At 41.5% G+C, this 12,305-nt stretch overlaps 1 protein-coding gene across 8 annotated transcripts in view; it reads right to left on the bottom strand.

Annotated features, from left to right (window-relative positions):
* MTUS1 (microtubule associated scaffold protein 1) overlaps positions 1 to 12,305 on the bottom strand; it is a 156,961-nt gene that overhangs the window by 29,217 nt on the left and 115,439 nt on the right. For 7 of the 8 annotated variants that reach the window (XM_055287019.2, XM_063613047.1, XM_055287028.2 and 4 more), the window contains 2 exons: positions 11,189 to 11,403; positions 1,718 to 1,784 (listed from right to left, as the gene is read on the bottom strand). In XM_055287019.2, the coding sequence (XP_055142994.1) occupies positions 1,718 to 1,784; positions 11,189 to 11,403 (282 nt within the window). Of the gene's footprint in view, positions 1 to 1,717; positions 1,785 to 2,808; positions 6,165 to 11,188; positions 11,404 to 12,305 lie in introns of those variants that run through there. The other variant, XM_055287058.2, reaches the window with a different exon arrangement.

The following is a 12,305-nucleotide window of genomic DNA, read 5'->3' as shown; positions in this document are numbered from 1 at the left end:
CTCCCACTGGAAGGGGAAAAGGGAAGAGGAATGCAGAAAAGTCTTTTATGGAGTCTTGCTCTCTGGCCAGACTGGAGAACAGCGACACAATGACAGCTCACTGCAGTCTCGAAATCCTGGGCCCAAGCAATCTTCCCACCTCAGACTCCCGAGTAGCTGCGACAACAGGCACACATCACCATGCTTGGCTGATTTTTAAATTATTTTTTGTAGAGTCAGGGTCTTGCTATATTGCTCAAGCTGGTCTCAAACTACTGGCCTCAACTGATCCTCCCACCTCAGCCTCCCAAAGCACTGGGAATACAGATGTGAGTTACCACACCCAGGCCAGACAAAGTCTTGACCCCACATTCACTGCCCTTTGATTTTTGCTCTGGTGATGGTGGGAGAATTAAGTGTCCAAATCCGGCAAATCATGTTGGCAGTGTGGTCTTGTCCAGAAGAAAAAAGGGCAGTTTCTCCTAGAGGTGGGTGAACACAATTTGCTTCTCTGGTTGTTACCTTGCATTATTCATGCAACATACCTGGGCATATTTTGGTGGAGACTGTAACACACACAGAAAACTGCAAAGGGCAAGGAAATCAGCCCCAGAATGGTGAGCTCCAGATCCGGCTGAAGCTGAAGCAAGAAGCTGACTCTCTACGCTGAGGAGCCCAGGGCAGAGAGAGGAACCCCAAAGCAGTCAGTTCATTCCAAGATAGGAGTTGACATAGAAAAGGCAGTGTCGGCTGGGCACGGTGGCTCACATCCGTAATCCCAGTACTTCGGGAGGCCAAGGTCAAGAGATCGAGACCATCCTGGCCAACATGGCAAAACCCCATCTCTACTAAAAATACAAAAATTAGCTGGGTGTGGTGGTGTGCAACTATAGTCCCAGCTACTCGGAATGCTGAGGCAGGAGAATCGCTTGAACCCGGGAGGCGGAGGTTGCAGTGACTCGAGATCGAACGACTGCACTCCAGTCTGGCGACAGAGCGAGACTCTGTCTCAAAAAAAAGAAAAAGAAACAGAAAAGAGAAAAGCAAAACAAAGCAAAGGCAGTGTTGTGTGTGTTCCATGAACTCTGAGGGCTTCCAGGAGAGACTGGAACTAAAATAAAAGTGTAGCCTGGAAACCGGAGGGCTGGGTGGTGGGTGTTGAGACCTGGAAACCGGAGGGCTGGGCGGTGGGTGTTGAGACGTGGGGCTCCCTGTGGAGCGGGGAGGTGGTGCACCATCAGCCCCCCCCCCAAATAGTAAGATTAGCATAGAATGTGCCGTTTTCAGCCAGGTTGCCTTAATGGACAGCATCCTTTCAACTTCATACTCACTACTCACAAACCAACCCTTGGAAGTACAACGGATTTACTGTTTATCAAGAGGGGAAACTTTCACTATTCTCATATGAAAAGTGGTTCAGAAAAAAAAATGACAACATTATTTAACAGGAATTCACACAATTACAAAAATAACTCTGTCCCTCTCTTCAGCAAGATAAATGTTTTGCTCATCAGAAGTTCTGCTAGGCTTAGTCAGATCAGTGCCAGGAATTCTGTGAAGTGAAGGTCAAGCTGCCAAGATTCAAAAGAAATGTCGATAGTAAGTGTTTGCCCAGATACCAGACAGGGAGTGCCAACAGCTCCCAGCATGCAACTCCAGCCACAATGCAGACAGGACAACCACATTTTCCACTGTTCCCCTTGTCCCATAAAATTTAACAACAACAAAAAGCTCTTACCTAGCTCTCCCCGGAGGTTAACAAGTTCTTGAGATAGGGTTTTGTGTTGTTTCAGTGCTTCCTCCCGCTGCGGAAAACACACATCAAGTTACTCATGTTTTCAAGAGGGTCCCTTTCAGTAAGGTACACATTTGTTATCACTAGGAAAACGAGACCCAGTATTGGGAAGCCAAGATATGAATCATTTAGGCTAACAATTTGTGTTGTTAAAAGAAACACAGTTGTCCCTTAGTTGTTAAGGAAATTCATAATTCAAAAATCTGTATTTTTGCAGGTCCCACTGAAACTTTGGTTTGAGGCAGTGAATGGCCCATTTAGAAATATTTGCTTTGAGCCAGTGCTTCACTGCTGATCCATAGAACCTTTCGGCTAATGCATACTGTACTTAAGACATAATGCGTTCTCCTCCTCCAAGGGCAATAAACATCTAATCAGTTTAAGATAAATATTTAATGTTCTAAACATAAGCACATATATGCACTTTGTCCTATATTTGCAAATAAAAAAGTTTCATTACAATGCCAATCCTTCTAAAAGAAAGATAAAAAGTTTGTTAGAAAGCTACAGCAGAAAGATAATCCTTTAAAGACAAAATTAAATTAATTTTTTTCAGCTACATACCATTTTCTAAGGATTATGATATTTTGGATCAGTGATAATTCTAAATCGATGTTAGAGAAACAAACCAAAGAAAACCAGACGGCTGTTTTTAGGATCAGAGAAGCAATTATCAACCTTGAGCTAAAGAATAACGTTCAAGTTACCAGCAACTCACGGCAATCATACATACACACATACTTACACAAATACAGTAATTACATACAGTTCCTTAAAAGGTAGATTCCCTAGCACCAGGGAGTAACTAAAAAAAAAAATGAAGAATTTTAAAGCTCGCTGAAAAATGCCCTCACGATGATCACCCAAGACGGAGCTCCCACTGCATCCTGATCACAGCGTTGCGGAGATCATGAGACCCGGCCTTTGCAGGCAAGAGTTGCTTGTCATTCAAAGCATTTTCCCTGAATTGCAGACAGCCTCTGCAGTAGTCCTGACATTCTTCCAGAAAAGCACTATAAACAAATACTAATTACCCTTGTTGCTGCACATGGAGAATAGAGGCACAGTTTGCTGCTGGGGCAGCCCATTTTCCAGCTTCTGTCTCCAAGTCCCCCCACCCCTCGCACTGTCCAAGAAGCATACAGGTGGCCGCGCCACCCACCAGTCGGGTCTGCCTACATTCAAAGCTCTAGCAGGAGGCGCGCCATTGGCCCTCGGGCGTCTTACTTCATGTCCTGCAGGTTACCGTGCGCCTCGGATTCCTCACTCACAGAAGCTGATACTGCAGCTTCTGCCTTTGGCACAGGCAGCCTGCGATTACTTAAAGCCACAGCCTTTCATTTACGAAAAACGAGAGGCAGGCATTAGACTGATCGATTGCCATTTAGTTAAACATCAGCTGCAATGGGGGAAAGAAAAAACTGACCCCCTCTGTATGGATAATGGAGTTATTTTTAGACTTGTGAGCCTTTTTCCTCCCCTCTATAATTGAGGTCATTAGATGATCACACTTACTAATAGAAAAGGGAAACTTGTTCTTCAAAACCCGTATACTAAATGAGGTTATGAACTAGGTGAAGAGCAAGGAAAGGGGCGTGCTATCGTTTACAGTTTTAAATGACATTATGAAATGAGCAGTGTTTCAAAATAAGTCTGAAGTGCTGATCTGAGAGTTGGAGATCCCATATATTTTTAACTTTTACTTTGTTCTCACCTCTCAGTAAGAGCTATGGAAGTCAAGTCTAAACGCCAGCACTGAAACGTGGTCAGCAGGGACTGGGATTTAAGACACACTATTCACTGAGTACCTTTCTGGCCTCAATGGTATTCTAAATGCTTGGTTTTTAAAAATATGGTATTAAGTTGTTCTGAAATCACCAGTGAGTCACTTTTTTAAATTAATAAGTAAATGGTTTTCTAATGTAGAAATTAAAGCCTGAGGAAAATCAGCCCGCATAATAATGGAAGAAAAACATAAAAATATGTATCATAAATACTTCTCCTAATATCTAATTTAAGCCTTAATTTTGTTTAGTAATCTACTTCAAGTAAACACCAGGAAGCTTTACCACTCAAGTAACAGGAAAAACAAGACAGCTTTACTAAATCCCCAAAAGCAATCCTGAAACTCAGTTGGTGAACTTGCTTAAAATTCACTTTTCAGTAGTAACCAAGTTGCTAACAGAAGGAAGAGATGGCAAGAAAATTCAATCATTTTTCAAATTTATGGAAACTAACGGGAAGATGAAAAAAAATTAAAAATTACAGTTAGTATAATTTCAAAGAATAATTGTGTGAAGTCATTATGTTCTACCGCAAAAATACACCAGGTGGTATTTTTGCTTATTAAAGGGGGTTTTGGGAAAGGGAGTTTCACCGAGCACGTCGACATTTCCCCAAACTTCAACTCCACTGCACTCCATGTTCCTGTCCTTAATGCCTCAGAAACTAATGACATCTTCCAACCTCTGTCAGGCACAGTAACAGGAAAACCCTGAGGTCATCTTTCACTCTTTGTCTCAATGGGTTGTGCAAAAGTCGGTTCTTCTCTTGTAATGTGTCTTGAATCCACTGCACTTTTTCTGTCAGTGCTACCTCCACTCTAGTCCTGATCCTAGCCCATTCCTGGACTATGGGAAGCATCCCTTTACCTTTCAGAGGGCTGTTAGATTATTAGTCCATATTCGTTGTACATATAAACTCCCTTGCTCACAACGAGCCTCGTTGAGTGCATTCCAAACAAATAAAAAAACTACTTCACCATAGTTCCGTGGACTTGAAGCATGCAGCCTCCCCTTTAGCCTCCCAGCCTCTCTCCTGTGCAAGTCACACGGACCATGCATATCTCACCTCCACATTCTTGTCAACGCCACCCTCTCTGGAATGTGGGGCTTTCTTTACTGACTAATTACCTAAACCTTCTGGGAATGCTAAATGTCCCAGACACCATCCCCCTCCCCCAAATGCATAGAAAGACCATTTACCCTTCTAAATCGGTTGGTTACTTCAAACTAATTAACTAAGCATGTTGCATAGCAGATGCTGTGAAAATATAAAAGAAATTTAAGACGTGGTCCCTGCCTTCCAGAAGCGTGGGGCCTACCTAGAACTAGAACATCCAGGCTCAACTCTTTTGGTCATCTATCAAGGCAGATGACCTCATCAGATGGGAAGCAGTAATGAAAAAAACCAAGGGCTTTAAATACAATCCATAGGTGAAATGCTGACCCCAGCGCCCATACTGTAAAAGACACATACTAAGTGTTAGTTTCTGCCTGACTCTCCCTGGTAGCCTTGGACTTTATATGTACTTACCCTTTACTTGTAGATGATAAAATGCATTATGTCCTTTAGATACTGATTTACTGTTTCTTTTTACTCAGCTGCTCCTAGATCAGTGTTTCTGTCTTAGATGATAAACTCTTAACCGTCCAGGTAACAGGTTGATTCAGTTCTCTTTGTATTGTAACATGCAGAATTTCACACAATGTGAAAAAAGAGAATGGTGGAAATCTGGATACAAAGATGCCTTTATGCTCATGCATTAAATATGTGAAATGCTCCAAGAAAAAAAAAATGGATTCCCCATAATTGAATTAGGAGTCCCTGGGACACAGGCACTTAGTCTCTGGCTATGGTCCCACTGGTGTGCCTGCATTTTTGCTAGCCACTGAGTAGCATCAACAGCATAGAGGATCTTGCAGAGAACAGCCACATCAGATGGCTCAGACGTGTGCTGCATCTGACCTCCTCCCCATCACCCACACAGTGAATTTGCTCAATGCATCTACGTTTTTTTGTTCCAAGACAACTTTACTGCTAGTGCCATTCAAAATTCACCTTTGTTCAGGTGCTACTTTAGGTTAAATCCCACTTGCAAAAAAAAAGATTTGGAGGCATTTTGAAGAATTAGAGGTTTGGGGAGGGTGACCTCAGCCCTGTTCAAGTTTACCTAGAAAGCCACCCAATAGACCCTTTTATGAAGAAGCTTAATTACTACCATCAATACTGTTGTTCACTTTGGCTGTCTGTGCAGAATACTGTCTAACTAAGCAAGGATAAACCAAGAATTAGAAAAAAACTAAAATAACATTAGTGTGTCTTTTGAGAAACAGAGTGTGACATTAGTTCTCACATTCATGAGACATCAGAATGTCTGATATGAAATGAATATGTCTGCCACTACAGTGGAAAACTTACAGTTACCAAGTAGACTTGCAACAAAAGCATGGTAGTTGCAAGATTCTCTTAATCAACCATTTTCACCCATAATCTAAGGCTCTAAAGCCATTTAGAAAAGGTTAGCAATAACAGAATATATATATATACACACACACAATACCTATATATTATACATATATAAAAATACATGGACATACAATATATAGGTATACCATGTATGTAAAATACATACTGTATATGTATACATGTGTATATGTATTTTATATACAGATGTATGCGCACACACGTGTGTGTATAAACAGTATATATACTTCTGTAATGGGAATGGGAACTAAAAGGTTAAGGGAGTTTTTAAAATTGTTTAACTTTACCTGTGATTTATTTTTCTCCAACTATTTTTATTATTTCATTTATTTATTTATTTATTTATTTATTTATTTATTTATTTAGACAGGGTCTCACTCTGTCACCCCGGCTGGAGTGCAGTGGCGCAATCTTGGCTCAATGCGACCTCCACCTCTTGGGTTCAAGTGATTCGTGTACCTCAGTCTCTCAAGTAGCTGGGACTACAGGCAAGTGCCACCACGCCTGGCTAATTTTTGTATTTTTTGGTAGAGACAGGGTTTTGCCATGTTGGCCAGGCTGGTCTCAAACTCCGGACCTCAAGTGATCTGCCCACCTCAGCCTCCCAAAGTGTTGGGATTACAGGTGTGAGCCACCACACCTAGCCTCCAACTGTTTTATAATAGTACTCAGTATACATTACACAATCAGTAAATATTTGCTGATTATAAAATAAAGAGAGCAAAGAACATTTACATAAGACTTTATGCTCATCCTACATCTGGAATTCCATCCTCTCCGTTCATATGCTCACTCACGTATACATTGTGTTATCTATTAAAGCTGCTGCGGTGGTTTCATAACAACGAACTAGATGCAGATCCTGCCCTCAGTAAATTTCCTGTCTTAAAAAGCAAAAACAAGCATTAAACTGGTATCTCTAATATAACGCAGAGAATGAAAGAGAAGCATATATGCTCCTGGAATCCAGAGGGGGACGGAACGTAGATCTAGATGACGAGGAAATCATTCCGGAGTGGGTTCTGGACTGGGCGTGGTGGCTCATGCCTGTAATCCCAGCACTTTGGGAAGCCGAGGCGGGTGGATCACTCGAGGTGAGGAGTTTATGACCAGCCTGGCCTACATGGTGAAACCTCATCTCTACTAAAAAATACAAAAATTATCTGGGTATGGTGGTGGGCATTTGTAATCCCAGCTACTCAAGAGGCTGAGTCAGGAGAACTGGTTGAACCTGGGTGGCGGAGGTTGCAGTGAGCTGAGATTGCGCCACTGCACTCTAGCCTGGATGAAAGAGCAAGCTACTGTCTCAAAAAAAAAAAAAAAAAAAAAAAAAAAAAAAAAAAAAAAAAGCGAGTTCTGGAGCTGTATTAAGTGCAGTCACAATTCCTTGGCTGTCAGGACCTAAATTTAGGTATAAGGTGAAATTCACACACAGTACAATTGTCTGGGAAATTCACTAGAAGCTTGCCATGTATGTGGACAATGCGTCTCTCTGTAGATCCAACCCGGTGAATTTTTTTTCCTCTAGTGTTGGATCTACTCTCTAACTGTGCACCTGATAAAGGCCTCGGCTTGTGTTTAGAGGCCAGGTTGTATGAGAGAAAAGTATCTTTAAACGCTAAGATCACGGAGAGTATAGAATGCTCACGCCACAAGAGGTGTTCAGGGACTGAGCAGACACCTGAAGGAAGGGTGGACTCCTGACATTCATCTCAAATCAATTCCCGGGCCTTCGTTCACTGGGGGGCATACAAGGTGGACTTGCGTTCTTCATTTAATTTGCTTTCTTTTTTTTTTAAGTTGGAATCTCGCTCTGTTGCCCAGGTTGGAGTGCAGTGGCGCGATCTTGGCTCACTGCAAACTCCACCTCTCAAAGTAAAGTGATTCTTCTACCTCAGCCTCCCAAGTAGCTGGGACTACAGGCACATGCCACCACCACACATGGCTATTTTTTGTAGTTTTAGTGGAGATGAGGTTTTACCATATTGGTCAGGCTGGTCTCGAACTTCTGACCTCAGGTGATCCATCCGCCTTGGCCTCCCCAAGTGCTGGGATTACTGGCATGAGCCACAGCTCCCGGCCCGCATTTTTCTTACTTTGTTTGTGTACTGAATCTATGTAAATTAAATGCAAGCGGTGATGTGATGCTGCTGTAAAACCAATCTGAACACGTAGGTATTGTGGGCAAGGACAGCAGCCCAGTAATGATACGTGAACAAAGGATGAAGTACAGAAGTTTGTAGGACATTTTTAGTGAGAGCGTCCTAGACCTAGGTTTATGTCCTGGTTCTCCTCTTGCTAGCTGTCTGATAGCAGCAAATTACCTAACTCTATTCCTCAATTTTCTTATTTGTGAATTCCAACTTGTGTCTTTGGTAAGGATTTAAATAAGGTAAGTAAGAATATCTGGCACTTAGTAAATATCAGGTTGGTGCAAAAGTAATTGCGGCTTTTGGCATGATGGCAAAACCGCAATCACTTTTGCACCAACCTAGTATTCAATAAATCCCTCTTGCTTCTCCTCCATCTCTTTATATACAGCTACAGCATCTGGGCATGAGAATAACATTAAAAGGGGCAGGTGTTGCCAAATGATAAAGAGCCTTATAGTACCACTTAAAAACCAGACTCCCCAAAACAAAATAAAGTGAGTTACGTAATTATAAATTTCCTAGTAGCCACATTGAAAAAAGGTGAAAAAGATGAAGCTAATTTTAATAATGTATTTTATTTAACCCAAATATATATATAAAATAATATTTCAATATATTCAATATAAAAATTGTTAATGAGATATTTTATATCCTTTGTTTTCATTCTAAGTTTTTGGAATCCAAGTGTATTGTACACTTACCACACTTCTCAGTTCAACGGATTACATTTCAAATGCTCAGTCTCATATGGCTAGTGGCTACCACACTGGACAGATCAGCTGTAGATAAGGGAGAACCACTGGAAGATTTAATCAGCAGCGTGGGATGCTTTGGTAAGAGGAAGCTGTCAGCAGTGCTTGGGATGGATTATAGGGGAGAAACAGTGAAAGCCTTATGATTGGTTAAAAAGTTGCTATCACAGGTTGGGCATGGTGGCTCACGCCTGTAATCCCAGCACTTTGGGAGGCCGAGGTGAGTGGATCACCTGAGGTCAGGAGTTCAAGACCAGCCTGGCCCACATGGTAAAACCCTGTCTCTACTAGAAAATTACAAAAACTAGCAGGGCATGGTGGCGGGTGCCTGTAATCCCAGCTATTTGGGAGGCTGAGGAAGGAGAATCGCTTGAACCCGGGAGGTGGAGGTTGCAGTGAGCCCAGATCACGCCATTGCATTCCAGCCTGGGCGATAGAGCAAGACTCTACACCAAAAAAAAAAAAGTTGCTCTCATGATCTAGTGGAAGCTATCCAGGGTCTGAGCAAGGATGGCATGAGACGGGATAGCAAAGACAAAGGAAGGGGAAAAACACTGTGAAATGAGAGTTCACAGGACTGGACTGACATCATGAGGAGGATGAAAGGAGAGAAAACAGTTGAGGATGGGGGCTATTAGGCTGGATAAAATAAAATAATTGGTTTATTTCTAAATATAAAAACTAATTGTTCCCCACATTTGATAGTATACAGTTTCTAGTTAGCTTACTTGGTTATATAAACACACTCTTGATTCCTTTCTTACAAATGAAAGAGAAACAAAAATACCATATACTATTACCATTACTAAAACCCTAGGTAGTCTCCATCTTCCCCTCAAAAAAAAAAAAAAAAAAATCTGGAGAAAGCTGTAAAATACTCATCAAGAATTCATTGAGGCTGGGCGCAGTGGTGCATGCCTGTAATCCCAGGACTTTGGGAGGCCGAGGCAGACAGATCACAGGGTCAGGAGATCGAGACCATCCTGGCTAACACGGTGAAACCCCGTCTCTACTAAAAATACAAAACATTAGCCGGGCGTGGCGGCGGGTGCCTGTAGTCCCAGCTACTCGGCAGGCTGAGGCAGGAGAATGGCATGAACCTGGGAGGTAGAGCTTCTAGTGAGCTGAGATGGCGCCACTGCACTCCAGCCTGGGCGACACAGCAAGACTCCGTCTCAAAAAAAAAAAAAAAAAAGAATTCATTGAAACTGTCTACTAGTCTGGTAGCTTCTCCAAGGCACAGACCTAGTCTCACCTACTTCTCTCTCTCCCCATTCCCTAAACAGGCAGCCATATTACAGGGCCCTCTGTATGAAACCAGGACAGGTTTGTTGATCTGAACAAAACTACAGAATAACCAAACTGAACAGTTTTCTTTTTGTTTTTAATTTTTATTTTTTCCCTATGTTGCTTAGGCTGGTCTTGAATTCCTGGCCACAAGCGATCCTCCCTCCTCATCTTCCCAAAATGCTGGGATTCCAGGCATGAGCCACAGCACTTAGCCAGTTTTTTTTCTTTCCCCTTTGCATTATCATGTATAGCCATCTTTAAAACCGTGATTTAAAAAAATGTCTAAAGAGCTCAAGTTATATTCTCTTATCAGTTTCCCCCTGAGATAATTACAGCTTTTATTGCTATGTCAGTAATATGTTGATATAAACTTGGTTTTCTCAATGAATTTTAGCCAGTTCCTGAAATAACATCCCTGAGGAATATTAGGGAAGAGTAACAACACAGCAGATCTGCTTTGCTTTTGTTGCACCACAGAGATTGTTTTAGGAATAAATGGAACTATCAGAAAGAATCCCCAGATATCATTCTGGGAGTTAACTCAAAAGTGCTCTTTAATCCATAAATATAACTAACCTCATTTTTCAAAGCATTAAACTAAGTGTGATATGCAAAGCTACACACAGACAAACACAAAAATTAAGTGAAAAAAATGCTAATGCTAGTTTAGGTCCAGACGCATACAGCAGTGTAACAGGCAATTATGTTTTTGCTGTTGCCATTCTAACCAACAGACTCCAGGGGAAAAAAAGGAAGTGAGAAAATGTTTCCATCCCAAATTGCTAGGGACCGACTCAAGTATCCGGTGAACTGACAAAACTGTAATGGGATGAATGACACCTGATCTTTCCCATCATTTACCTAGATATTCCCAAGGCGAGTGCGTGAGCAAGTGCTCCCCGTGCTCCCCGGATCTCAAGTAGAAAGGTTCTTTCTAGGATGCACATCCTTACCTCAGACAGCAGGTGCTGAATCACAACTGTCAATGCCTCAAACTTGGTATTACCACAGGCAAGAAGCTGCTTGAGCTGAAGGATAAATCCACTTTGGTTTTCACATTTTCTTTTATATTGCGTCAATTCAAGTGTTTTCTCAGAGGGCAGCGCATCCGGAGCCGTCTGTGTCTGGATACATAAGCTTCGAGGATTCTTTTGCCTGCTCTTTTCAACTGCAAAACGAATTAACATAGGTACAAAAATAGGTGAGGTTAATTTTTTAAATCACCACCACATGGATTCAAAAACAACCAGATAAGCCACGGAAATGCATTTAAGTTATGTTCCTGTAAAGAATGCATGTGGATGAGAACTGGAATCAATCGGAGATCTAGATGGTTGGAATTCATGAACAGAGACGGTGGCTTCACTTATGACTTTAAAAGATTTCTGCGGAACAGAGAATTAGGAACACAACACAAATAGATTTGGCAACCCAGAAACACAAAAACTGGGTGCAAAATGTTGTTCTCCTAGTTTCTCATTTTCCAGTTAAATTGGTAGAGAAACCCTGACTGATGAGAAGCCTGACTTTTCTGATCTCATATGCTGAAAGGAACACACAAATCACTGGACTTTAAATTAAATGCCTTTCTCTCCTCCCATACATTTTCTACAAATCTCTCATCTTTTCCCTGATGATGCCCTAGTCATCACACAGATTTATACTGCAGATGAGTCATCTCCTAATCTCTAATAAATCATAACATACATCGAAAATATAATCAGATTTTGCCTCTTGAAGTTCACTGTTACGAGTACTATACCGTTGACTATACTATTCCATTTTCTGTCGAACACAAGCTTTGTTGGTCTTTTTTCCCAAGTAGTAATAATGGCTTATACAGTTTTTTTTAAAGCACATGCTAACACTCCAAATCCACCCCCCTGGGAATTACTCTGTTTTAAATGAAAAACTGTTCAGTCTTGGAACCATTCCAAATGTGTCATTTTGAATATCAAACAGAATTGGAAAAACAGGACATGAATTGCTTAGCTTCTTGAAATAAACGAGCCAAGTAATCCAAACAAATGTAAATCTGGAAAAAAGACACAAGAAACTAAAAAAAAAAGT

The sequence above is a fragment of the Symphalangus syndactylus genome, chromosome 1, assembly GCF_028878055.3.
Source record: "Symphalangus syndactylus isolate Jambi chromosome 1, NHGRI_mSymSyn1-v2.1_pri, whole genome shotgun sequence".
Taxonomy (NCBI): domain Eukaryota; kingdom Metazoa; phylum Chordata; class Mammalia; order Primates; family Hylobatidae; genus Symphalangus; species Symphalangus syndactylus.
Note: the sequence above shows the minus strand (reverse complement) of the source record. Positions and strands in the feature narration are given on the sequence as shown.